General features: G+C 44.7%; 2 protein-coding genes and 1 pseudogene across 7 annotated transcripts in view; all 3 read right to left on the bottom strand.

The window, feature by feature from the left end:
* The window catches only part of LOC309652782 (aldo-keto reductase family 1 member B10 pseudogene), a 151,765-nt pseudogene that overhangs the window by 6,234 nt on the left and 118,488 nt on the right, over window positions 1-27,043 (bottom strand). The gene's annotated exons all lie outside the window — the stretch shown is intronic.
* TCEANC (transcription elongation factor A N-terminal and central domain containing) lies at window positions 2-7,515 on the bottom strand. 4 transcript variants are annotated; one of them, XM_082447244.1, is made up of 2 exons: window positions 7,395-7,515; window positions 2-1,188 (listed from the first exon to the last, which is right to left on the bottom strand). In XM_082447244.1, exon 2 carries the CDS (start codon window positions 1,086-1,088, stop codon window positions 30-32), a length of 1,059 nt encoding a protein of 352 aa, XP_082303370.1. In that variant the 5' UTR covers window positions 1,089-1,188; window positions 7,395-7,515; the 3' UTR covers window positions 2-29. The 4 variants fall into 4 exon arrangements, with proteins under 4 accessions (XP_082303370.1, XP_082303371.1, XP_082303373.1 ...); XM_082447245.1 differs by having other exon boundaries at window positions 2-1,098; XM_082447247.1 differs by having other exon boundaries at window positions 2-1,098; window positions 7,304-7,434.
* Window positions 21,857-27,043, bottom strand: part of EGFL6 (EGF like domain multiple 6) — a 62,499-nt gene continuing 57,312 nt past the window's right edge. For both annotated transcript variants that reach the window (XM_082447154.1, XM_082447155.1), the window contains one exon: window positions 21,857-22,292. In XM_082447154.1, the coding sequence (XP_082303280.1) occupies window positions 22,182-22,292 (111 nt within the window). In that variant the 3' untranslated portion in view covers window positions 21,857-22,181. The remainder of the gene's footprint in view (window positions 22,293-27,043) is intronic.

Genomic DNA, 27,043 nt, shown 5'->3' with positions numbered 1-27,043 from the left:
GTTATCTGTTAAGAGAACATTTATTACAATTACAAGCACTCCCACTTGCTATGGTACCACTGCTCCCCACATTCATTGCAGATTACATAGGTCATCATTTCTTCATCTGGGCTTGAATTCTGCACCCAACCTGGAAGGAAGAGTGTCCCTCTGGCGATGACGGTGACCTGGCAATTGAATTTCTCGCAGCGTCGGCACTTTATTTTCTTGGTCGGCGTGCCCTCCACCACTTGGGGCAGGTAATGTTCCTGTATGCCAGATTCCGTGTAGGAGGCTCTCAACTGCTTCAGTTCGTGGCTGGCCATTTCCATGGCGGTCATTTCGGCAAATTCCCTTGGAGACATGGTCCCAGAGAGCAAGTTTTGCTGTAAGTGAGACTTGTGGGGGGTTTTCAGATTGGCAACTTTGCTTCGGATGCAAGTTTTATATTTTTTGAGGTTCTTGGAGTGAAGGGTAAAAATGTGCTCTTCGATTTCTCGTGCAAACTTGTGCCACAGATCGGCTCTGGGCTGCTCTGTGGAAGGACTAGTTAGAGCTTCATACAGCAGCTCTGTGCATCTGGCTCTCACGGGTGCTGCAGGATCTGCCTGCTCACTCGCTCTCTCGTCGGGGGATTGAGGGTCACCGGCCCTGAGATGCGCTGCCTTAGGCTCCGCTCCACCAGGGCTATTTTCTGGCACGATCCTTTCAACAGCTCCTGCAACATCTTGGGATGCGTGCAGAGAATGACAGCGGGAGCTGCCCCGTATCTCATCCTGATTTGGGTCAGGAGAAAGTCCTTGATTTTCTTCTTTATTTCCACCTGGAGGAAATAGTTTAGGGCTGCCCCGGGGCTTGCAGCGAGCATCCTTATACAGAGCTTTCCATCCTGACAGCAAACACTTGGCCTTCTTTTTCAAAGCCGCCGTGGGGCAGTTTTTGAGGACTCTGTACACAGCCCTGACCACACCTGTCTCCTGGAGATGCTCCGGAGTCACACGCAGAGTTTCTAGCTCAGTGAGGTGGTTGCCCAGATCCTCAAAATTCCTTTTAGACATCAGTTGCTCAATAAGGGAAGCTCTGGCAGCTATCTGCTTCTTGTCAGACATCTTGTTACGGCTGCAAAGAAAAAAGAGGTTTCCGTTTTCTCAAACTTGCGTTTGCCAGGCGCAGCTTCCTGATAGGAGCACAGCACTCTGTGCCGGTTACCTATGCAGAGAAAGAGTTTGTAATAAAAATGGGTGCAATGGATTAGGAAATGCAATCTGCCATGTAGTATGGTTTAGCCTCAAAAGTTTGATTCTCAGTAGTTAAAAAAAAAAAATATGGCCCTGTAAATAGCTTCTGCGTTAACAGTTGCTTAAAAGAAGCGTGCTGAAAGATCTGCTGTAACTTTCCCACCTCTAATTTTACAAATGAATGATCTTTCCAAATCAAGATTAGTCAACTGCTTTTTGTGGAATTTGGTGGTTATGTTGGGGATGAAAACATGCCAGTGTCAGCGTCAATGGGGGAAGGCTGAGGAGGCTGGACTATTCTCCCCCATGTTCAGCTATTTCACTGAACTCCTTGCTGATGTTACAGTCTTGAAGTAGTACTTTTCTGAATATAAAAGCATGAGAAACAGGGCCAAAAGTGGATGCTGTTTAGAAGTCCCGAGGAATCTAAAGAAACGATGAAGCGGCACAGGTTGGGAGGCAGCTGGATCCAGGTCAGATGGGCCGCAAAGTCAACAGGCCACACTGTGCTGACATCTGACTCTCCTGAACAACGGGGTCAAGGTTCCGACTCTGTAGTCCAGAGGATTTATGACTTTGGACTAACAGGTCCCTAGGCCAGAGTTTGGTTCCATTAACTTTTTTCTTCTTTTTTTTTTTAACTTTTAGGTGTAAAAAATTGCTTAATGGTTATGTCTGTGTGAATCTCATCCTGGGCAGGCAAATGTTCACTTTATCTAACCAGTCTCTTTTTCTCTCCACGTAATGCACATAACCTTGCCTACCAAATACCCTTGGATCTGTATCTGCCCATCTGGTCTAAACGTGAACATAAGCATCTTGATGGCAGGGATACCGTCTTTTCAACACTCCACGGACTCTCATTTTATAGCACGTGATATTAAATAAACGATCACCGATCACACGTAGGCTAACAACGCTGAAGTGATTACGGAGAGAGTTAATGCAGTCTTCCTAGACACCATCTGACAAGGGCTGTAAAACGTAAGGTCCTTGCAGTCAGCAATTCTACTTTTATAAATTTACTTTAAGGAAATAAGAGATGTGGAAGCTGTTTTTGTAAGAACTTCCTGCAAACTTAGAAGAAACTATGAGGTCCCAAATGGTTAGACTTGCACACAGCAGCATTGTTCGTAACAGACAAAAAGTGGAAACCACCCAAATGTCTATCAACTGAGGAGTGGATAAACAAAACATAGTATAGCCATACAATGGGATGTTATTTGTCAATAAAAGGAAACTCTGATACAGACTACAACATGGATGAGCCTTCAAAGCTCTATGTTAAATTAAAGACACAGAAGACCACGTATTGTACGATTTCATTTACATGAAATGTCTGGAATAGGCCAATCTATAGAGACAGAAAGTAAATTAGTGGTAGGGCTGGGATGGAAGGAAGGGGGGATCCAGTGGGGTGGAATGAAGAGTGAGTGACTACTAACGGGTGCAGGGTTTTTCTTGGGGGAGGTGCAAAGTCTTCTCTCAAGTGGACTGTGGTGATGGGTGCACAGCCGTGACTACGCTAAAGACCACTGAATTGTACACTTCAAGCAGGTGAACCACACAGTACGACGTAAACTGTATCTGAACAAAGCTGTTATTTACAACCAGCCTCTAGGGACTTCCTTGGTGGTCCAGCAGTTGGGACTCCGTGCTTCCACTGCAGGGAGCACGGGTTCGATCCCTGGTTGGGGAACTAGGATCCCGCATGCTGCATGGTAAAAAAAAAATTTTTTTTTAAATAATAAAAATTAAGAAACAGCATCTAGGGAATTCCCTGGCGATCCAGTGATTAGGACTCCGTGCTCTCACTGCTGAGGGCCCAGGTTCAATCCCTGGTCAGGGAACTGAGATCCCACAAGCCATGTGGGGCAGCCAAAAAAAAAAAAAAAAAATTTTTTTAAATTAAAAATAAACAAAAAGAAAAAGAAAAACAACATCTAGAGTCTGATCCAAATTTTATTTAAAAATCACATGTGACAAAAAAAAAAAAAAAAAAAATCACATGTGACAAGAAAAGGCCAAAAATAGATACAAAAAATTTCAGACAGAGGCATTTTCTGAATGGCAAGATTTTAAGTGATTTTTGTTTGTTCTTTTACTCTTTTCTGAATTTCCTCTAATGTGTATGTATTGTTTTCCTAATCAGAGAAGTTCTTAGTCTAATACGATTTCATGATAAACCCTATACATTTAAGATATTTGTCCGCTGGAAAATGGCATGGTAAACGGATCAGTCCACTTCTACCACTCTCTGAAATCAGGACAGCACAAAGGAGCCGCCTCACCTCACCGGTGGCTCTGCATTCAGATCAGCTCTCACGATTTCTTCAGAAGTCCAGTGCTGCATCGAAAACAGTTCCATCTCCCCTCAAACTCTATCCCCAAATATGAACAGTTAAGTACCCATGACTACACCTCTGAGGTTCCTACTGGTTTTCCCCACTGCACAGCTCAGATGACCAAGATTCTGGGTCTTGCATTTTTACCGCCTGGGCAGTCTTTTTTTTCTCTATTTCTTTTTTAAAGTCAGTTAGCAATAACTCAATGGGCCATTGATTCTGGATCTTAAGTGGCATTTTCTAATTATCGAGAATTGGTACTTCAAGATCATTGTTTTTCCTTTTTGAATTCCACTTTCTTTTTTTGAATGATCAGAATGAAGATTTATTATTTATTTTTTTATAAATAAAGTTTTATTGGAACATAGCCCTGCCCATTTACTTATGTAGTTTTTTAAAAAATTTTATTGAAGTATAGTTGATTTACAATGTTGTGTTAATTTCTGCTGTACAGCAAAGTGATTCGGCTATACATATATATTCTTTCTCATATTCTTTTCCATTATGGTTTATCATGGGATATTGAATATAGTTCCCTGTGCTCTACAGTAGGACCCTGTTGTTTATCCATTCTATATATAATAGTTTGCATCTGCTAACCCCAAACTCCCAATTCATCCCTCCCCGATCGCCCCTCCCCCTTGGCAACCACAAGTCTGTTCTCTATGTGAGTCTGTTTCTGTCTTGTAGATAAGTTCATTTGTGTCATATTTTAGATCCCACATATAAGTGACATCATATGGTGTTTGTCTTTGTCTGACTTACTTCACTTAGTATGATAATCTCTAGGTCCATCCATGGTGCTGCAAATGGCATTATTTCATTAAATTCCACTTTTAAAGACTGAAGGGGCTTCCCTGGTGGCACAGTGGTTGAGAATCTGCCTGCCAATGCAGGGGACACGGGTTCGAGCCCTGGTCTGGGAAGATCCCACATGCCGCGGAGCGGCTAGGCCCGTGAGCCACAACTACTGAGCCTGTGCGTCTGGAGCCTGTGCCCTGCAACAAGAGAGGCCACGATACTGAGAGGCCCGCGCACCGCGATGAAGAGTGGCCCCCACTCGCCACAACTAGAGAAAGCCCTCGCACAGAAACGAAGACCCAACACGGCCAAAAATAAATAAATAAATTTATTTAAAAAAAAAAAAGACTGAAAACAGTAAAAGAGGTCTTCCTAAGATTCAAAGGCTCAGTAAACAAAGATCAGGCAAGACAGCAGAGAAAAATTAAAAATACACATCCTCGATTGCTGAATATTGCTCTCAGCATTGTCTGCCTGAGATCTTGGGATCTGGAGGAAGTCAAGCAGGGGCGTCACAATGATAAGGTCTCAAGCAGCTCAATAAACTTGAGCCCTCCCCCCCAGCTGTGGGAAAGTTTCCTAACAAGTATTCATCCTACCCGCGTCTATACTCATTCTATATGCATCACTACCAAAGAAAGCAAGCCAGATTGAAGTTGGCTGGATGTCAGCAAGGTAGTTAATAAGAGACCAGTCTAGAGTGCCCACAACGAGGTTAGGCAATATTTAACTCAAGTCGAATTTCTCAATGAAGGGTCAGAGCTTCAAGGAGATTCTGAAGGGGAATTTAATTGTGGCTTCAGGGCTTCAGGGCGATGGGAGCACTGTTTGTCTTAACAGTAAAACTTTTCCTTTGCTCGTGGAAATCTACAGAAGTTAATGGCTTCATATATAAGCACTCTGCTCTGCATTTCATATGTCCTTTTTTTTTTTTTTTTTAAATAAATTTATTTATTTATTTTTGGCCGTGTTGGGTCTTTGTTGCTGCGCATGGGCTTTCTCTAGTTGCGGCGAGTGGGGGCTACTCTTCGTTGTGGTGCACAGGCTTCTCACTGCGGTGGCTTCTCTTGTTGCGGAGCACGGGCTCTAGGCACACGGGCTACAGTAGTTGTGGCTCACGGGCTCTACAGTGCAGGCTCAGTAGTTGTGGCGCACGGGTTTAGTTACTCTGCAGCCTGTGGGATTTTCCCGGACCAGGGCTCAAACCCATGTCCCCTGCATTGGCAGGCGGATTCTTAACCACTGCGCCACCAGGGAAGCCCCTTCATATGTCCTTTTATTTACTGTTCCTCCATATTTTTTTGTTTTGAATTGTGGTAAAATACACATACCATATAATTTACCATCTTAACCATTTTTACATGGACGGTTCATTAAGTACATTCACACTGTTGTGCAACCAACTTTCAGAACGCTAGTTGTCTTGCAAAACAAACTTTGCACCCATTAAACGACAACTCTCCATTTCTTTCTTCCCTGCAGCCCCTGGCAACCACCATTCTACTGTCTGTCTCTATGAATCTGACTACTTTAGATGCCTTATATAAGTGGAATCATACAGTATTTGCCTTCTTGTGTTGGGCTTATTTCACATAGCATAATGTCCTCAAGGGTCATCCATGTCGGAGCAGGTGTCAGAACTTCCTTCCTTTTCAAGGCTGAATAATATTCCATTGTATGGACAGAGCACATTTTGTTTATCCATCCGTCCACTGATGGACACTTAGACTGCTTCTACGTTTTGTGAATAATGTTGCTATGAACATGAATGTACAAATATCTCTTTGAGACCCTACTTTCAATTCTTTTGGGTATATACCCAAAAGTGGGATTGCTGGATCAATATGGTCATTCTATTTTTAATTTTTTGAGGAACCACCATACTATTTCCCATTCTCCTCCATATTTTTAACAGCATTTAAATGCTGTCCAACTTTCTATTCTCCCTGTGGGACAGTCACGTGGATATAAAGCAATTTATTGCCCTAGGAGGCTACACTGTGGAAGCACCTGGAATATAAAATTGTGAGAACTGCCACAAAAAGACAAAGTAGGCTGTGTGTCCAGTTTAGAGTTCTACACAGTTCATTCAATAAATAAATATCTATTATGTATCTCATACACGATAAATGCTGAGCCTAATGAGCTACTCTCTGCCTTGAAGGAGCTGACAGCCCAGCGGAAGGAATACAGACAAGAAGCTGGCCAATTACAAGGACAGACACCGCTGCTAAGGGACACACGTAGGAGGAATACAGAAACCAAACCTGGGCTTCCCACCATCTGGCCGGCTCCAATTACTTCTTCGCTGCTTTCACTCTGATTCACGACATTTTGTTAGAGGAATCATCCTCCAGTACAGATCTCAGCAAGAGGGTCCCCCATTTGCCTGCTTAAAGCCCTTCAGAGGCTCCCCTCTGCTCTCAGGATGGAGCCCAAGGTCCCTGGCCAGGTAATGAAAAGCCCCATTCCAGCTTCCACTGTGATCGTGCTGAATCGCTGACAGACACTGCCTACCTCCACCTCCCAGCTCGATGCCTTTGCCCCATTGGCTCCCTGAGCCTGCCTGTCTCTCACCAGGAGTGGGTCTCACTCCTGACTGCCAAGCTGAATCATCTGGAGAAATTAAACAGCAAAAGCAAAAACAATGCCAGGGCCTCACCCCAGACAGAATGAATTCGAATCTCTGCGGGTAGGCCTGGGTATTTTGCAGCTCTCCGGGTGACTGTGATCTAAACCAGCGCTGCCACCACTGCCCTGTACACACAGGCACAACCCCCCTCCCGCAGCAAGACCAACCCAGCTCTGCTGCCATCAGCCCGAAGGCAGCTCCCGTCCTGCTCCCACACTGAACACACACAATCTCTCTGACTTCGCATTTTGCTAGAGGAGCCTCATTAAATTAGGAAATATTAAAAACGCTGGCTGTGCACAACTCACCTGAGAACCTTCTCTACAAACCACAACCGGTGACTGCAATGTCCTAAGTGCCACGATGCAGCCAGTCCCGAACAGTCATTCCCACACTTACCTTCTAACAGCAGAAGACAGTGCACATCGAGCAACTCTGTGTGCCGTACACACTCACGCCATCTCCATCCTCACAAAAACCGCGACACAGGTATAGCGCTTAGCTCCATCTTACAGATGAGGAAACCTATTAAGAACATCAAATATTTGCACACTGGTTGTTTTTTCATGGTGCATATCACACTAAAAAAATTTCTGTATTGTCTGCCTTCCCTACAAGACCACAGAAGAACAACGTCTGTTTCATTCACCGATACACACCTGGCAAACACCTGGCCAGGGCTTCCTACGACTCAACAAATACTTTCTCCTCTCTGCTTGTGAGCGTCATCCTTTTCACCACGGACCAGCTTGCTTGTACCCACTTGCGTCTAAGCCCAGTGCCCCTCGGCTTCTTCCACGGGAGCCCAACCTCACCTCAATTCTAGTTCAGAAAATCATTTTAAAATATTCTAGTTCAAAAAAAAGAAAAAAGAAGCATGCTGCCTCCTGTGGGCTAATCAGGTGGGCTCCAGGAGTCAAGCCATTTGGGGATAAGGAGGGTCTAGAAGGTACCGTTCCCAGAAGTAGGGGGTGTCAAGTTTGTGGGGGGGGGAGGGGAAATTCAACATCCTAGAATTAATATGAGAATTAAACGAGAGAGTCCTTATAAAGTCCTTAGAACTATGTCACACACACTAAGCCTAACTGACAATTACACAGGACTACAATGAAAAGGTTTACTTATATCTACCATACCGGGCATTGTTGTAGAGCAGGGTGTCGGCAAACTTTTTCTATAAAAGGCCAGATAGTAAATACTTTGGCCTCTGCAGGCCATGCAGCCTCTGTACGGACTACTCAACTCTGCTGTTTTTGGAGCAGGAAAAGCAGCCACAGACAATACAGAAATGAATGGATATGGCTTCGCGCCCACAGATCTCTTTTTCAAAGACAGGAAGGCTGGATTTGGCTGCAGGCCATAGTCTGCTGACCCCTTTCTAGGGCAGTGCTGTCCAATAGCAATATAATGCAAGTCAAAGATACAGTGTAAAATTTCTAGTGGCCACGTAAAAAAACATAAACAGGTGAAATTAATGATACATTTTATTTAACCCAGTGTATCCCAAATATTGCTGTTTCAACACGTTGATGGATAAAAAAAAAATGGGATAGTTTACATTGTCTTTTTCATACTAATTCTCCAAAATTCGCTGTTTTACACTTAATGCACATTTCAATTCGGACTAGGCACATTTCAGGTACTCAAGAGCCTTATGTAGCTAGCGGCTACCATACTGGACAACACAGTTCTAGAGCATATGCTAGTACAGATAATGCTGAGATACACACCTATACTCCTAGCTTCTGAATACATATTAAAAACAGTTTATACAGTGCCAACAACAGTAGGCCCTAAACATCTGTTGACTGCATACAAAACCTTGTAAATATTAACTGGCATTACGGATATATGGAAAAAGTGCACACATCCGCCCTAAAACCTGATGAAAGATCAAAGAGAAATTTCCAAAAGCTGGTAACAAATCAGCAATAACCTAGATCTGTTTAGATCTTTAGATCTAAGATCTAAAGAGAAAATTTAAATTTCTAGCCGTAACCCACATACATCTCTCCGGCTACACAGGGAGCCCCTTCCTCTGTAGAGAGAAACGATGCCAAATGTTGGTAGGGGCGTCGCAGTTTCTGAAGTCACGCAGTACTGCTCTAGGGCCCTTTCGCCTTACGACGACCCCTAAGCAAAGGTGCAGCGAGGGGAAGGGACCTGCACAAGGGCCCACTCCGGCCCGGGTTCGGGTACCAGTGGGTGGGGTGGAGCGACAAGCAAAGCCTGCTGCAAGCCGTCCAAGGGTGACAGCCTGGCACCCAGCACACAGGCAGCGGCGGCCCCGAGAGAGCGGCCCACCCGGGAGATCTCGGCTGGAGGAGAGGTGAGGGCGAGGGCACGTTCCGGTCTACCGGCCCTGGGCACACCGAGAACCTCCCCAAGCAGGGGTGGGCTTCCACTGGGAACAAGGACTCGCCTGACTGCAGTGACAGAGACGCCCGCGAACACAGAGAATAGCTCACCGAGAAGCACAGGCGAAGCCCGGGAGGCCTCGGCGTCCAGATAGAACTTCCGGACCCGGGGCGGGACCACGAAAGCTCAACCAATCCAAGCCCGCAGACTGGAGAACACTGTCCGGGACCCAGCGCACGCGTGCTAGGGAAGTGGCGCCTGCGCAGAGCGGTCGGCGGCCCAGGGGCCCAGGGCCACCTCCCATCCCCCATCCCCCATCCCCCCATCCCCGCCACACACCCCCACCCCCCGCAGCTCCCAGTATGGGGTCCTGTGGTCTGGGGCCGACGGTCCGCACCGGGCCCTGAATTGAAAGAAGCTAGCCTTTGAGCATCGAAGTGTGTTGAACTACTCTGCAACCTACCCTTTCTGCTTCCAGTCAAGACAGCGCTCAGCTAAATGTTGACAAAACTTTGACAAAACTGTGAATTATCTATTTACTTAACGCAGTAATTAATTCAACAAGTACCTACTGCACCTTTGGCATGCATCAGCTGATATGAAAGTAGAAAACATTCATTAAGTAGCCTTGTGCATCCTGCACTTCCCACCTGTACGCATTCTTTACCTGCAAGGGTCCAATAAAGACAGTGTTGGTAGAACTAGAGAAAGTGGCAGCCTTCTTTGCTGACCCCATACTGGCGGGTAACTTGGGGGAAGGTTAAAGGAAGCAGGGTTTTGCTCTGGATTGGATGCTGTCAGGAAGCAGGGTGGTTCTATGATTGAGCAACGTAATAAACCTTACCTAGGAGGAGGGAAGACAGGACCAAGACTAAAGCTGTAATTAGTAAAGCAGCAGCAGCTACTCCATTTAAAAAACTGTTGAAACAGCGCAAGTTTATCCTGGATGTAACCTCAGAGACTAGTTTCAAAAGGCTATTGCTTCTATCACAAGAACAAAGTGAGACACCTATTAATCTACTTTATTGAACAGGCTGGGCTCTGTAGGGTGTAAGAATGAAGAAACTTTAAATTTTTTCTCACCATTGCCTTGAAACAAGCTCTGTTGGCTCTCTCCTGCCCCTCGGCTGCTCTAGGGCTGGAGCTTGAGGCTTGAGCAAATCCCACAGCTTTTCTTTTTCCTTCCAGTTTTACTGAGATATAAGTGACATACAGCACTGTATAAGTTTAAGATGCAAAGCATAATGATTTGACTTACATACATCACGAAATGATGACCACAATAAGTTTAGTGAACATCATCTCATATAAATACAAAATAAAATAAAAATGTTTTCCTTGTGATGAAAACTCTCAGGATTTACTCTTAACAACGTTCATATTTAACATACAGCGGTTGTTAATTATCTTTATAATATTGTACATTACATCCCTATTACTTGTTTATAACTGGAAGTTTGTATTTTTGACAACCTTCATCCAGTTCCCCTTCCCCTGCCTCCCCACAGCTTTTCCAGTCACTTTCAGGTATAAAGAAACAATCTTATTTTTAGGTTCTTAAATCCATTCTAATCTAATATCAGAACTTCTATTACTCAACCAATTCAAAGTGCTGACCCTCGCTCAGCTCAGGTGTGATCTGTAACTCTGTGGCCCAGCAAAGGGGAAGACACGTGGATTAATTTCTTCACTCTCCTTACTGTACCCTGTCTCTGCTTCCTGCGCTATTTTCTAGTCTCCCCAGGGTGAGGGCAGGAGAAGGAAGGAGTGGTAGAAAGGTCTTATTTGATTAGTATTGTGAATTGAATGGTCCCCCACCCCCCAAGATAGATACTTCCACTTCCTAACCCTGGAACCTGTGAATGTGACCTTATTCGAAAAAAGGGTCTTTGTAGGTATAACTAAGTTAAAGATCTTAAGATCATCCCGGATTACCTGGGTGGGCCCTAAACCCAATGACAAGTGTCCTTAGAAGAGACAGAAAAGGAGAAGACACAGAGACAGAGAAGAAGCCACGTAAAGATTAAGGTGGACATCGGGGTGATGCAGCCACAAGCCAAGGGACTCCTAGACCCACCAGAAGCTGGAAGAAGCAAGGACGCATTCTCCCCAGAGCTTTTGGGAGGAGCATGGTCCTGCCAACACTTTAAGGTTGAACTTGTGGCTCCAGAACTGTGAGAGAATACATTTCTGTTGTTTTAAGCCACCCAGTTTTTTATGGCAGCCACAGGAAACGAATTCAGTTAATGATGTTGCTACCTGGTATTGGAGCTCTCTGTGTGCTGATATCCAAAGGCTGCCTCTTTTGTTCTTTTTGTGCGCTCACTTTGGGGTATTTTGGAGACCCCACCCCTTGCTGGGGGGCCCCTTCTTACCCATTCTCTGGTTCAGATGATACACTGGTTGACCACCAGCTCCTGCATTTGGTGGCACGTCCCACCCAGCCTTTTTCTGTTGGGTCAGCTCACCCACAGACAGGCCTCTTGGGCGAGGTCCTTCCAGAACCACCCAGCTACTTGCTTGATGTGCACTTAGCCCTTGGCAAAGTCCCAGCAGCTCTGCCCCCACCAAGCCCTGGAAGCAGAGGCCGCTCCCTCTGCAGTCGTACGTAGACTTAAGCAGTCCCAGCTGGCTCAGCTGTTGAGTTTTTTGGGAGAGTCATGCACCATTTCTTGTCCCTTTCAGTTCAATTCGGGAGCACCTGTCAATTTCTCTGAGTGGTTCTCTCAAGTTCCCCTCCACTTGCTGGGAAGGCGGGAGGAAGCTTCTAGAATTCTAAAGGCCATCTTCCAATTTTGCCTTCTCCTGTACATCAGCTGAAAAGGGGTGACAGGCCATGGGTGCCTGACATAGTGTTGGGCTCCCCACTTAGTACTGTGAAGATGGTCTAGCATATCTCTCTATAAAAGTACCCAGCGGGCACTTAACACTGGGCTCAGATTTGGGTGAAACTCCAAGTCAGGAAAAGTCCCATTTAACATCCTCTTGCACCCAGAGTAATCCTTTTTGTTGTTTCATAAATTTATTTTTGGCTGCATTGGGTCTTCATTGCTGCGTGTGGGCTTTCTCTAGTTGTGGCGAGTGGGGGCTACTCTTCGTTGCAGTGCGCGGGCTTCTCATTGCGGTGGCTTCCCTTGTTGCAGAGCATGGGCTCTAGGCACGCGGGCTTCAGTAGTTGTGGCACACGGGCTTCAGTAGTCGTGGCTCACGGGCTTAGTTGCTCTGCGGCATGTGGGACCTTCCCGGACCAGGGCTCGAACCCATGTCCCCTGCATTGGCAGGCGGATTCTCAACCACTGCACCCCCAGGGAAGCCCCTCAGAGTAATCTTTAGCTCGTTTCCATACCTCTTATTCTCCTTTCCCACACCATTTGCCCATTTTGCCATTTCTCTAGAATGTAAGTTATTGTACCCTAGATTTATGGCCACAGGTTGGTAGAGAATGAAGGAAGCCTGGCTTCCATCAGTTGGTGGTACATATCATACGATGGAAATTCAGAGGCAGTAAAACAATATTTATACTAGTTTGTTACTGGGGATGCTTCAAAATTCCATGTAATCAGAAAAATGGAGAAAAAGTACAAAAAGAGATGGGATAAAAGGATGCCAACTCAAACACCTCTGCCTGTCTACTCAGTTGCCTCCCGCACTGTGGTTAACAAATCTGAACCGAAGCCCACGCGCTGGGATTTCACTCTGTCCGAGTGGCTTGGTACCAGCAGGAACCGTCTGCCAGGGATGTGGACTGCTCCGTGAAATGCCTCACCGCATTCTGGTTCTCAGGTTTTTCTTTTAAAAGGAGGTCGTTTTGTAACAGCAGTTCGTCTGAGGAGCAAGATGTGAGCACTGAACTGAAAACCACTGGTCTGTGCTGCTTCTTTTGTCTTTCGTGCGCGCACCCTGTAGCCTCAAGGCTTATTCTCATGGACTCGCCACTGTACACACCATCCACAGCCCCCCTTTCCCACATGACCTGGGCGTGCTGCCAGAAGGGACCATTCATCAGAAACGACAATACAAAGGGGAACCATGCTCATCCCAGGTCTTCTAAGTCTTCAGTGGGAGACACATTTGGCCAGGAGTGTACCATTCTGATTTATGGTGCCCAAGAGAAGCATTTTTTCCGTTTCAGCCTCATTTTCCCCCATAACAACCTAACGCATTGTACTTGCCACATGATTTGGCGCATACAATACTGTTTTTGCTACTTATTATTCATTTCAAACCAGATCCAAACACCACCTAGTTTTCTAGCTGCTGAAGAGAATGAAGGCGTCAACTCCTTAGTTATGACAAGAATAAATCACTTAGTTTGGTATGTTGGCTGGGACAATTACATGTGCTCAATACCAGCTTTTATGTGACGGGGTCTACGTGGTGGACTTTGGTGGGTTTTCGCCACCTGGCTTTCAGCCCACCTTCAGAACAGGCCATTGGGTGCCCCGCTCTGCCCTAGCCAGGGGGCAGCGACATGACCCAAGCGGGGCTGATGGCACACCCCTTCCTGGAATGTGAATTTCAAGCACAGTAATGTGGAGACTAACATAGTAAGAGATTATTCCTGCGATGGTGGCTTCCTGATCAGCAATGGCTTTTTCCCATTGTTCTGCTTCTAACCCTGCAGCTCATTTCCAAGGCTGGATTTCTGGTCTTTCCATCCACCTGCACACTCCTGTTTCCTTACTGTAATTTCCCTTTGCTGTAGGTTAGTGGAGGTCTGTTTCTGTTCTTGCTACAAGCAAACACTGACTCAGCCCATCTTAATGTAGCTGTGTGATTTGAGTCATCAGAAGAGAATTCCTGATCTTACACGGTGCTGAAATTACCTTCTTACTCGTTCCTTTGTATGAAGGCATTGGAAGCTGCTTTTACAAAAGAGCAAATATTACTTAGGGAAGGTTACAACTGCCAGCTCTTTACTCCTTACACCTGAGTTTTCTTATAAGGGTCGTTTCTCTTTACTTGTCAGAGATCAGCAGAATGGGACTTGAACAAGTAAATGTTGATAGGGGTGAACTGGGAGAGAATGAGAGGTCTGCAAGATTAGATTCTTCAAGATCTCACGGGCGACTGATTGGAAGGTTCTCGGTACCCAGAAGAAGCATGAGTTCGCAAGACACTGGGGAGAAGAGAAACGGAGCCAGGATGAAGCTGGAGATGCTGGAGACAGCCCTCTTTGCTGCCTGCCCGCTGGCAGCCACACACATGCACGTAAATTGCCAGCAGGGGGCACTGCTGGAACTCTGAGAGAGGGTCTGGAAACCGAATGAGGCAAGAAGAAAGTGTTTCCCTTTCAGCGGGGGAGCTGTGTGCCTGCAGCTCAAACTGAGGAGGAAAAATATTTTTAAAAGGACAGTAACAGGGATAGGAAAGGGGACGCAGAAACTTTTATCCCTGTGCAGGAAGAGCAATAGATGTGGGGAAGGTGAGCCTTCGTTCCAGGCTCCTGAGCAGCAGGAAAGGAAACCCTCAGGCCTCAGCTCCTGCTGAATGACTCCTCAAGACTCCAGTGCCGTTTGCCTTCAGTCACAACCCGCCTGGTATTAAGAGACGAATTCACTCCAGGTGTCCCAAGTCAACTGGCAGCAAGTCACATAGATGAGGTTCATCTTAAAGGGGGGGGGGGTAATACTTTTACTTTTTAAAGTAAATGTTTTGTTGAAGTCTAACACATATATAGAAAAGTCAGGGCAGAAATCATAAGTGTGCTGCTCAAAGACTTTCACAGAGTGAACATGTCCCTTTAAAAAGCATCAAGAAACAATGGCCACTCCCCCCAGAAGTCCCCCCACCTTGTGTTCCCTCTGCAGCACCCTCTCCAAGGGTAAACACAGTCCAAACTTCTCCATCACAGAGTTATTCCCCTGATCTCAAAACTTTTGTAAGTGAAGAGGGGAAAAAAATTATGTAAGTGGAACCATACAGTATGTACTTTCTGGCTTTTTTTTTTTTTTTTTAATTTTTTGGCCACACTGCGAGGCTTGTGGGATCTGAGTTCCCCAACCAGGGATTGAACCCGGGCCCTCAGCACTGAGAGCGCGGAGTCCCAACCCCTGGACCGCCAGCGAATTCCCTTGGCTTCTTTTGATCAATGCCACATTTTAAAAATTCATCTGTGTTGCTGTGAGTAGCATTAGTTTGTTCATTCTCATTTCTTGGTAATATCTCATTGAATAAATATACCAGTTTATTTATCCACTCTGCTCACAAGGGACAGTATGGATATTTGAGTTGTTCCACTGTGATTATTACAGAAAGTGCCACGATGCATTCTATTGAGTATATACCTAGGACTGGCATTCTGGGTTGGTAACATGTACTGTTTTCCGTCACAAATGACGCATGACCATAAATCGACACACCACATCTTCTGTATGATTTCTGTACCTGAAGAAGGCACTTCCAAATGTGTTTTGAGCAACACTGTCTGTGCAATACATAATAGGCTCTCAAAGAAATTACTGAGAAGGAAGGGGTAATTAGTTCTTACCTAATTTCATTGAATCCAGCACTCATCATGCTCTAGGAAGTGGCCACAGGGTGGCAGAAACCATAACAAACAAAACCACAACCTAGAAGTGGAAAACAATTTCTGTAACACTCCCAAACTGGTTAGAGATATACATAGGACAAGTTTTTGTCAAAAATATGCATACGTGTGCCCAGCAGTGGGATTGCCGGGTCATGTGGTAGTTCTATTTTCAGTTTTTTAAGGAACCTCCATATTGTTCTCCATAGTGGCTGTATCAATTTACATTCCCACCAACAGTGCAAGAGGGTTCCCTTTTCTCCACACCCTCTCCAGCATTTATTGTTTGTAGATTTTTTTGATGATGGCCATTCTGACCGGTGTGAGGTGATACCTCATTTGCGACCACCTAGAGGGGTGGGATAGGGAGGGTGGGAGGGAGACACAAGAGGGAGGGGATATGGGGATATATGTATACGTATAGCTGATTCACTTTGTTATAAAGCAGAAACTAACACAACAATGTAAAGCAATTATACTACAATACAGATGTTAAAAAAATATATGCATATGTAAACTTTTTATCCTAAACCCACTTCGGGGCAGCCCTTCTCAGCTCCAGGCCAGACTCTCACCACCCCTTACTACTGCCTCTAAGTCTATTTATAAACTGTTGTACAGAATTTTTTCACATGTATGCTAAGGATAGAATTTTTATGAAGCAGGACAGGGCGTTTAAAGATGTAAGAGTTCCCCAGAGGTCATAAGTAACTACTCCAATCTACAACTCCATTCTCTACAGAAAAAAAAGGACCCTTATTTATACACATTTAGAGGAATCCCAAAATTGTTTGTTGCCTTGCCATTTCCTGGCCAAACAGCATGAAGCTGCATCCACACAGCGCCAGGATGATGCTTTGAATGGACACAGAACGCAGCTATTTGGCATCTGCAGTCACTGTTTTACTGACTGGAAGAGAAAAAAAAAAAAAGGTCGAATTCATTTACAGTGGCCTTTTAAATGTTGACCCGGTCTAAGCCTTCTTGAAGGGCCTCAAGCTTGTTAAAGGAATTTGAAAACAATCTACAGGCAAATGTGGTTAGGGGCATTTCTCTATAAAAGCCAGTTTTTAAAAGGGAAACATGTCTAGCTACTACCCCTGCCCCTCATTCTTGCTTGGGGAGAAACTATTAGGGATTTGGATTGCCAGTCTGATAGCACTGCACCTACCAAAAGAACTGCATTTACTTGAAATGATGCTAAATGGTCATTATCCAATTGGCCCCTGTCAGATTTCTTAAATGTTCTAAAAGGCAAGAATACTTGATTCAAAAACAAATAACCACTATTGGAGGAAAGTTATCAAATTATAACATATTCTAAAACTTTTGGATGCCATTTGCAGCAACATGGATGGACCTAGAGATTATCATACTAAGTGAAGTCAGACAGAGAAAGATAAATATCATATGATATCACTTACATGTGGAATCTAAAAAGATGATATAAACGAACTTATTCACAAAACAGAAACAGACTGACAGACTTTGAAAACAAACTTATGGTTACCAAAGGAGAAAGGCAGGGGGAGGGGGAGGGATAAATTAGGAGTTTGGGATTAACATATGCACACTACTATATATAAAATAGATAATCAACAAGGACCTACTGTATAACACAGAGAACTCTACCCAATATTCTGTCATAACCTATATGGGAAAAGAATCTGAAAAAGAATGGATATATGTGTATGTATAACCGAACCACTTTGCTGTACACCTGAAACTAACACAACATTGTAAATCAACTATACACCAATGTAAAATAAAAATTAAATTAAAAAAATAAAAAATAAAATTTTGATAGTTCTCTGCCGCAGTGTAGAATGATTTTACTCTCTGTTTATTTTGCAGAAACTAATTTACCTGATATCTTATGGTCTGATTGGAACAAGATTTAAATAGCAGTCCTGAAAAAGAAAGCAGTAGTATCAAAGGTGAGAATGTTATCTGCAAAGCTATAAATTTATAAGAAGCCAACCTTGCTACCCAGTCTCACTGCCATCACCTCATCTCACTGATCCCTGAAAGGTAATAAGAGTCTGATTTTGGGAAGCCATTCTCCATGGGCCTCTTGTGTTTCCACCTATCGTCTGCACAAAGGCATTGGCAGCTTTTGTTCTGTACTATCTTATCAAGGATGCTGGTAGAGCCTGGGAGAATAGAGATAGTATCTTATTTCTCAGGAGCAGATTTGTTTCCTGACAAAGATAAAAATATCATCTCCTTCTGGGGCAATGTTTGGGCAGGTTGGCGATTGGTCCCCTTATAAGATTGGGGCTTTCCTCAACTCAGAGTTCCTCACTGTGACACAAACTCACTGGGTACCTGGCATCCACCTGGACCCGCCTCTGCATTGCCCCACCCCCTCTGAGCCTCGGGGTCAGGGACAAGGGGCAGTGGTGTGACCCTGAGGCCCGTGCTACCTGTTGTCCCGTGGATAATAAAGTCCACCTCTGACCCAGGAGTCTCGTGTTTTCTACTGATATCTATGAAACTGTGACAGGCCAACTTGTTAGCTTGCAAGTAGGGGAACAGTTCTTGACATCTGTAAACATCTTCAGGTAAAAGTATTCCAGAGTCATCCCACAAGTATTCTGTGCCTAAGAAAGAAAGAAAAGTACCAAAAATATAGGCTACATCAGGCCACACTAGAGATCAGTGCAATTTTAGGGAGGCATCAAGTGCCCGAGAAGCAGGGGTCATTCAGTACCCTTCCTTGCTTAGGACAGAGGCCCAGATGTGGTCTCAAAATCTTTAACTCAGTGCTTTGGGCAGCCGCTGATATTCAGCCTCCTGAGGAGGCAAAAACGGGGCTCACGCCATTGTTATTTCAATGTTAATATACACTCGTGAGGCTGGAGGACGTGGTAGATCCTGGTGAAGGTAATCTAGTCTATACCAGCAGACAGGCAGCACCATTCAGTGGTAAGAAATTTGGGCAGCACTCAGGGCCTGTGGCAGGTTGAAGATCTTGGTTTTGTTGCAGACCCAGTCTACACAGTCTGTCCTTTTCTCTCACAGTGCTTCACAGCCTGGAGACAAGATGGAGAAAAGAAAGCAGTTGGCTTGATCCAGATTGGGGCTCTGCCTGGCAGCTGTGGCAGAAAGACACCAGAGCACGGGCCTTGGGGAGGCAGTGGCGAGGGTGTCTTTGAAGGTATGGTGGGCCTTGGGGTCTAGGTTGTGTCTTATTAGAGAGGAGAGTCAAACCAGGAAGAAACCAAGAGGTGGGGAGAAAATGGAAATGTCAAGGGAATGGGGGTTTCATTTTAAAAAGGTCAAAGGATAAGCATGGGGAGATTAAGAAGAGAAAGCCAGATCAATCAGGAGAGTTTGATATTGGAGTTCAAGAGCTCAGAGGTGATGATCAAGTTCAAGGGGTGGCCACAGGGCAGAGACTGAGGAGGAGAAGATGGTTACTGGAATAGAGGAGGTCAAAGAACTGTGAGGGCAGGTTCTGAATGGGTCATGTGGCTAGATGTCACCACGATGGTTGACGACTATGGCTAGAAGGACGGAGGGCCAAAGAGCTATTTAACTGCGCCTTCAAGGAACAGTGGCCTTTACGTGCAAGTAGAGAAAGAAGAGGCTGTGGACAAGAGTTGGAGCAACGAGGATGCAGCCCTCAACTCCAGCCCCTGAAAAGAGTGCCGTGGGGGAGGAGGAGCAGCTTCATGTGACCTGGACGCAGGCGGAGCGGCGGCCCTGGGAGAGCTCAGTTCCGCTAAGGGGGAGAGACGGAGTCTGTCTACCAGACAACGGAGTACGTGTGATGGGGGAGGGGGCAGAAACGGTGGGCGTGAGTGTCCAGAGGAGGGAGCCCATAACAGTGAGGGGATGAGAGCGTGGCAGAGGATGGATGACAAGGGGCAGCTGCACACTGGGTGATGCCAGGGTCAACATCTATGGGAGTCATGGCTCAATTATCCAACCTTAGTTTCCCCAAAGGAACCCAAGTATGATTCCATGCTACTGCAGGCTGGAGGTCCATGATGCTATAGGCCGTTGACTGCAATTCAAAATAACATGTTGGTATTTAAGGTCCAAGAAGTTAGTCCCAAACACTGTGGTCTTGTGGTAGAAATGGCAGGGGAGCCCACCAGTGGTCAGGGAAGAATGGTCACCTGACTTTGGATTGTGTTTCGTTTGAAATCCTAGATAGGCCAAGAGAGGTTTATTTTTATCTTACTTAATGTCAAGCAGCGACTAGTATGGGATGGGGTAGACATGCCACCATGTCATCAGGGACCCAGGCTTCCTCCAGCTATGTACTCCTCCATAGGCTGTGGCCCTTGCCCTCATGGTCACAAGGCAGCTCCCAGAGCTCCTGCCTTCACAACCACATTGCAGGCAGGAAGAAGGAGGAAGGGAAATGGCAAAAGGGGCTGCTAACCGAGAGCCTTCTTTAATGATCCTTCCTGGAAGTCCCACCAATGACTTCAGTGGGCTCCCCCATCTGAAAGAGAGGTTGGGAAATACAGCCTTTTAGCTGAGCACATTGCATTCCCCCCATATATATGGTTATACTAGTAAGGAAAAAGGTGAGAATGGATATTGGGTAGGCAACTAGAAGTCTCTGCTACAGATATTACAGAAACATGAAATATTATTATTCAATTTAACTCATCTTTGTGTATTGATTTTCTCCCCCATACGTAACATAATTGCAGGCCTCCCTATTTCGTTTCTGGTTCAATATCTCTTCCTGTAACCTGGATTACTGGGGCACTGTCCTTTACTGCAAGGTCTCCCCTCTATTTTCCTTTAATCTAAGCCAAACTATGCTCTCAAATCTCCTTGGTCACTGAAGAGATGGGGGCTGGGGTTGGGGGGTCCTTGTTCAAGTTCTAGCACAGTGTCAGAAGCCACCTGTGTCAGTTAGCTTTTGCTGTATAACAAACCACCCCAAATTTTCACATCTTAACACAACTATTTTATTACCTCTTGCAACTCTGTGGGCTGATTTGACTGAGCCAGGCACTTCTCCATCTGGTCTCCCTGGAAACACTGTTTTGGGGGTTTCTATAACTAGCAGTTATCCTAACACATACAGCTACAGTCCTGTATAGACTCTATGGCCAAAGAACTTCACACTAAGGGAGAACAATGTATTTTTTCCCACCATCTTAAGAGGTTGTATGTGTTGGTTGTATTAAAGAGAACATTGTTGAAGAAGGATTACTTTAAAAAAAAAGACAAAGAAGAAGGATTACTAAGAGTTTCAGTATAAAAAAACTCTAAGAGTAAGGCTACAAATTTTAAAGATTAGTAAGTGGACACCTTCTTGCTTTCCTTCCTTTTACAGCTCAATGACTTCGTTGCTTTCAGGCTAACAAGCAAATATCTGGGGAATCTTCTGTTTCGGAGCTCTCTTGAACCTCTTTCTGACCTAGAATCTTAAAACAGAATACACTTTCATCCTCAGGGAATACACTCAGGATTCACTACCACACAAAGCAGTTCTTGAATTCAGAAGAAAAGAGAAACAGGAAAGGAGGCATTAGTCTTTTTTGGAACCTGGCTACTAGCATAATTTGGTTTTAGGTATTTCTCTGAGGCCTTGAATTCAACAACTTACGCTAATTGGCATTGCAGTTATGAGGCCTAATAAAGCAGTCATGTGTTCCCATAATGGCAAGTAATTTTAAGAATTTTTAAGAATGTAAGTAAAATAAATATATATATATCTAAGTATTTCCATAGAGAAAAGAATGAAAAACACATTTTCTAGCAAAGCAAATAACCATACACATAATTAAACACAGAATCAACAACACATTTTCTTACTTAGAAACTATGACACAAGGTGATTATTTAGATATTATTATTACAAAGAATTTAAATATACAAATTTGGTTGTAAAAGATCAGGCCAAGCCACTTAGGTAAAAGTCTATCTGTGATGTTATAGTTTCCAAGAAGCGCCATAAAAGTCAAACAGTTAAACATTTCTCTGTGCTTTTTTTTTTTTTTGTAATTCTCGAAATGTTATATTAAGTGGTTCATCAAATCATGTAGACACATGAAATGTACTGGGGTGGGGGGAGGAGGGCTGAACTGACACATCCACATTTTATAGACTCAGAAATGAATGAGAAGACACAGTGGTACTATATTTAAAGCAAATATTGGCATATCTTGTACAAGAAAGGCATCCTACAATAATGATTCTGTTGATACATCACAATTTTTCACTTTGTATTTCTAAAATGGGGGGAGGATCTATGATATAATGTCAAAAAAGAGAGAAATGACATAAAAAGCCAAATATAAAGATACAAAAGACAACAGTAACACTCAACCGTCCACAGATAAAAGGCCATCTGGACATAAGCCTGAAACCAGCATGACGCCATCCACCGCAATTTCTCCGGTTTTGCCCTTGCCACGTTCTGCTTCAAAAATGATCTAATAATGGAGAGGGAACAAAAAATTACTTCAAAATATTTAAAGCAATGATAAAGTCCCACTATTTAATAGCTATTAAACTGGACTAAATTCATATGTCCCTACTGCATAGAAACAGGCTTTGACACTGAATATATAATAATATATTTTCCAGATGCCAGGTATCTACACTGAGTGAATTACATTCAGAGAAAACAGGGTCACTGCAACACCTAAAAGAAGCTGGAAAGCCCTGGAAAGCTGAGAAGAGTAAGGTTTAAGAGGAAATTCTGGAATTCCCATTTAAAGAAAAAAAAAAAAAAAGCAAAAGTAAAAGAATAATATGATTTTCTTCTCGAAAACCAGGCTAGAAGGAATCGAATACTCCCCGTGAACATAACATAATCACAGAGCAGTGTTCAGGGCAGCGGAGATGAAGCAACTTTAGGCTTGCGTGATGACCAGTGCGTCCGGCTTTCCCTGGCTCTCCAAAGAGAAAAGTGGAAGCCTCAGAAGGACAAATGGGGGCAAAGACAGACTGAATGCCCACTGCCCGGGCTACTCTCTGTTTTCTTACGCTCCCTGGATTCATTTTCTTGAGAATGGCTGGAGACAAGCTATCACTGAGAAGCAAGTGATAGCACAACTGGATACAGAAGTCTCTTCCTCCCCTAGTCTCTTCTCAGGCAGGAACTGCTTTCAGAAAGATGTTCCTTTGGGATAAGTTTTAAAAGTAGTGAGCCGAAAAGCAGACCCCTCACAGCAGCTGCAATGGGTGGGATAATGAGGGGAGGCATGTCTAGATCTTGGGATGCGGTGGCTTTCCCATCACTAAAATCCCTGACTGATACTCCCAGATAACTAAAAAATAAATATCAGGATAACAAATTGACATCCTAATTTGTGTCTGTTTTTCCACTGCATTTTTGCCAAGTCTGGAACAACAAAAAAAATTCAGGCAGGCTTCTTATGTTCTCTTTTGTCAAGGAGATTTGGGATATAAAAATCAAAAGCAGACTTTTCTACAAGACATCCCCTTGCTGATATTTGCCCCCCGCAGGCTTAACCTCCTTGAGAAGGCTAAGCCAGTAGAAGGTGGAGTGAGGTGCCTGTGAGGGGTAGAAGCAGAAGGAATGAGGGGGAAAGTGAGATTTTCCAGGACTAGGAGCCACACCACTGTGTCTTCGTGGCCGAGCCCTGGGTGGGAAACGGTTGCCCGAACTTCCTATGGAGGATGGATTCCCAGGAGCAAGACTCCAGTAAAGTTTTCTGGGTCCAGTCTGGCATGGAAATTGAAGAGATGAGTCACTTGCAGAACCACGTGGGTGCACAAAATGTGGGTCTCCAGGGCCCTCACGATGAAGGGAAGATGTGCTGCCCATCTTTTAATGTCTGTGCCACTTTTAGCCTTTCAGATGCTCAGGCCACCCTGGGCAGGGTGGCCCTCACTCAACCCTGTGTGAGCAAATAACGGAGACTGAATCCCACGCAGCGCCATCCCCCCGCCACACAGCCTAGTGGGATGGGGCTTTGGGTTCAGATGTAATTTGATTTAGAGAAAGCAACGCGACTTACCTTGTATGCCTGAATTTATGGAGTAAGACTCACATCTGCTACAAATATCCACAGCCAATATGACACTGATAAACTGAAATGCACGCTTTAGTCTGGACTGCTTGGCTTCCCCACCCTCCACTGCGCCCCATCAAGGTTTGCCCTAGCACTGAAAAAGTTCAGGGCACAGGTGCCTGCCTCAGGCCCCTGCTGGGCCTGCGTACCCTTCTAACAGGCCAGGCTCTTTGGGGGCATGTTTTCAAAAATGTACATTTAAATAAAATCACTGTTTTGATAGCATACACCCCCAGCAAGCCATTGAGTTATGTAAAATATTTCTCAGTATATAAATTCAGTAAACATGGAGGTAATTACGAACGCTGTGCAAGAGGCATGCTTCAATTCTCCAACAGGGATCTCAACCCTCTACAGCACGACTCAACGTTACGATCCCCAAACTACGCTACAAACACAACAATGTAAATATGTGGATTGGATGTGTATTGACTCAAATTTGCAGTGAGAATAAACTAGAATTAAGGCATTCGTCGGTACTAAACCAGCCCTGGAATTGGGAAAGAACGGTTAAGAAGTTCATTAACTTGGCCCAACATATACTTTTATCCATAGTTATGTCTCAGGATGTATTTTATTTAATTTATTTATTTTTCATTATTTATTTATTTACTTATTTATTTATTTATTGTTGCATTGGGTCTTCGTTGCTGCATGCGGGCTTTTCTCTAGTTGCGGCGAGCGGGGGCTACTCTTCATTGCGGTGCGCGGGCTTCTCATTGTGGTGGCTTCTCCTGTTGTGGAGCACAGGCTCTAGGCACGCGGGCTTCAGTAGTCGTGCCTCGCGGGCTCTAGAGCGCAGGGTCAGTAGTTGTGGCGCACGGACTTAGTTGCTCCACGGCACGTGGGGTCTTCCTGGATCAGGACTCAAACCCATGTCCCCTGCATTGGCAGGCGGGTTCTCAACCACTGCACTGCATCAGGGAAGCAGGCGGAGTCCCAACCACTGCACTGCATCAGGGAAGCCCAGGATGTATTTTATTTTATTTAATTAATTTATTTATTTAAAAAAAATTTTTTTTAGGTATCTATTTTTTTAAATTTTTATTTATTTATTTATTTATTATTTTTGGCAGCAGTGCATCTTCGTTGCTGCGTACTGGCTTTCTCTTGTTGCGGCGAGCGGGGGCTACTCTTCATTGCGGTGCGTGGGCTTCTCATTGCGGTGGCTTCTCTTGTTGCGGAGCACGGGCTCTAGGCGTGCGGGCTTCAGTAGTTGTGGCTCGCGGGCTCCAGAGCGCAGGCTCAGTAGTTGTGGCGCACGGGCTTAGCTGCTCTGCGGCCATGTGGGAGCTTCCCAGACCAGGGCTCGAACCCGTGTCCCCTGCATTGGCAGGCAGATCCTTAACCACTGCGCCACCAGGGAAGCCCCCAGGATGTATTTTATATAAGATGTTCTGCTGTGATTCAAGTGTGATGAGTGAATGAAGGGATGCTGAATCTAACATCTGACATTAAGCGCCTGGCCTTTTGGTTTGACGCCTAGTACAGGAGTTTACTTCCGTTGACTAACACATTCTCTTTCACAAGCAAAGTAGAAATGGAGTCCAGATCATTCTTCTTGTCACCACTGGTTGGTACTCTGCTCTTCGTGTATCTCCTTCCAGATTTCACCCTATCTTTTCCCTTCCCACCTCGAGCAAACTTCTCATAACGGCCTAGAGGGGCTGCCCCCAGGGCTCTGCTCCCTTCCCTCCTGGTGGCTCTACAGTGTGGCTTTCCCTCTTCGCCTCCAAAGACACGACTCCTGCAAAGGTCGGTAGCCACCTCCTGATGGTCAAACTTGACAGACTGTCATTTTTCTCCTATTTGTTCCTTCTGAGCAGTACATCCCATTGGTCAACTTCCTCTTAAAACTCTGCTCCCTTTTCTTTTATTAAATCCTCTGGGCAGTAAAGGATAAACTCAGCAGGTCTGGGTTGTCCAAACCCTGCACATTCCAAAGACAGGTTTGGACCTTGACTGGTTCCTGGAAAATAACCTCTAAGTCCCTGGAATATCTTACCTCTTAAGAGTGTCTGTGGCCACGCCAGATAATTTATGTTAACAATGTGATTTACGGTGGGGACCTTGGGCCACACAGTATCAGCCTGTCCTCCGGAGAAACTAAAGACTGAGTAACTAGGGTCAGCCATGTGGGCAGTCATGCGAGCAGACTGACCCAGAACAAAACCCCTGAACACCAAGGCTTGTGTGAGCTTCCCTCGTGGGCAGTACTTTGTGCATGTTGTCACGCATCATTACTAAGAGAATTAAGAGCTGTCCCTATGACTCACCAGGAGAAGAAAATTACACGCTTGTGCCCAATCTCTCCTCCGCCCTACATGCCTTTTCCCTCTGCTGATTTTAATCTGTATCTTTTCACTGTAACAAACTATAACCGTGAATATAACAGGTTTTCTGAGTACTTTGAGTCCTTCTAGGGAATCATGGAACTTGAGGGTGGTCTTAGGTACCCCAGACAATGGCCACTCTCTCAGTGCAGTCCAAAAAACATTTAAAAAATGACCTTCTAGATGTGGTAGATATATACAATGGAATACTACTCAGCCATAAAAAAATGAAATAATGCCATCTGCAGCAACTTGGATGGACCTAGAGATGATCATACTAAGCAAAGTAAGTCAGACAGAGAAAGACAAATACCATATGATATCGCCTATATGTGGAATCTAAAATATGATACAAATGAACTTATCTACAAAACAGACTCACAGACATAGAGAACAGACTTGTGGTTGCCAAGGGGGAGGGTGGTGGGGAGGGAAGAAATGGGAGTTTGGGATTAGCAGATGCAAGCTATTATAGAGAGGATGGATAAATAACAAGGTCCTACTGTAGAGCACAGGGAACTATATTCAATATCCTGTGATTTACCATAATGGAAAAGAATATGAAAAAATATATATATGTATAACTGAATCAATTTGCTGTACAGCAGAAAAAACACAACATTGTAAATCAGCTATACTTGAACAAAATAAATTTTTAAAAAAGTGACCTTCCAGTCTCCATTCACTGTGATAAGTGCTGGGCATAAAATGAATGAGCTTTCACATATTAAGGAGTTTAGAGCCTGGTTCGGAAGGAAGTTGGCGAGAGGAGCCTGACACACACAGACAGCTCATTCCCATAAAATGCTG

This window comes from Balaenoptera physalus (assembly GCF_965194825.1).
Source record: "Balaenoptera physalus genome assembly, chromosome: X".
NCBI classification, from domain to species: domain Eukaryota; kingdom Metazoa; phylum Chordata; class Mammalia; order Artiodactyla; family Balaenopteridae; genus Balaenoptera; species Balaenoptera physalus.
Note: the sequence above shows the minus strand (reverse complement) of the source record. Positions and strands in the feature narration are given on the sequence as shown.

What these genes read in the sequence shown, in the direction of transcription:
- TCEANC (XM_082447244.1), bottom strand. Translation starts at nt 1,088, where the DNA reads ATGTCTGACAAGAAGCAGATAGCTGCCAGAGCTTCCCTTATTGAGCAA.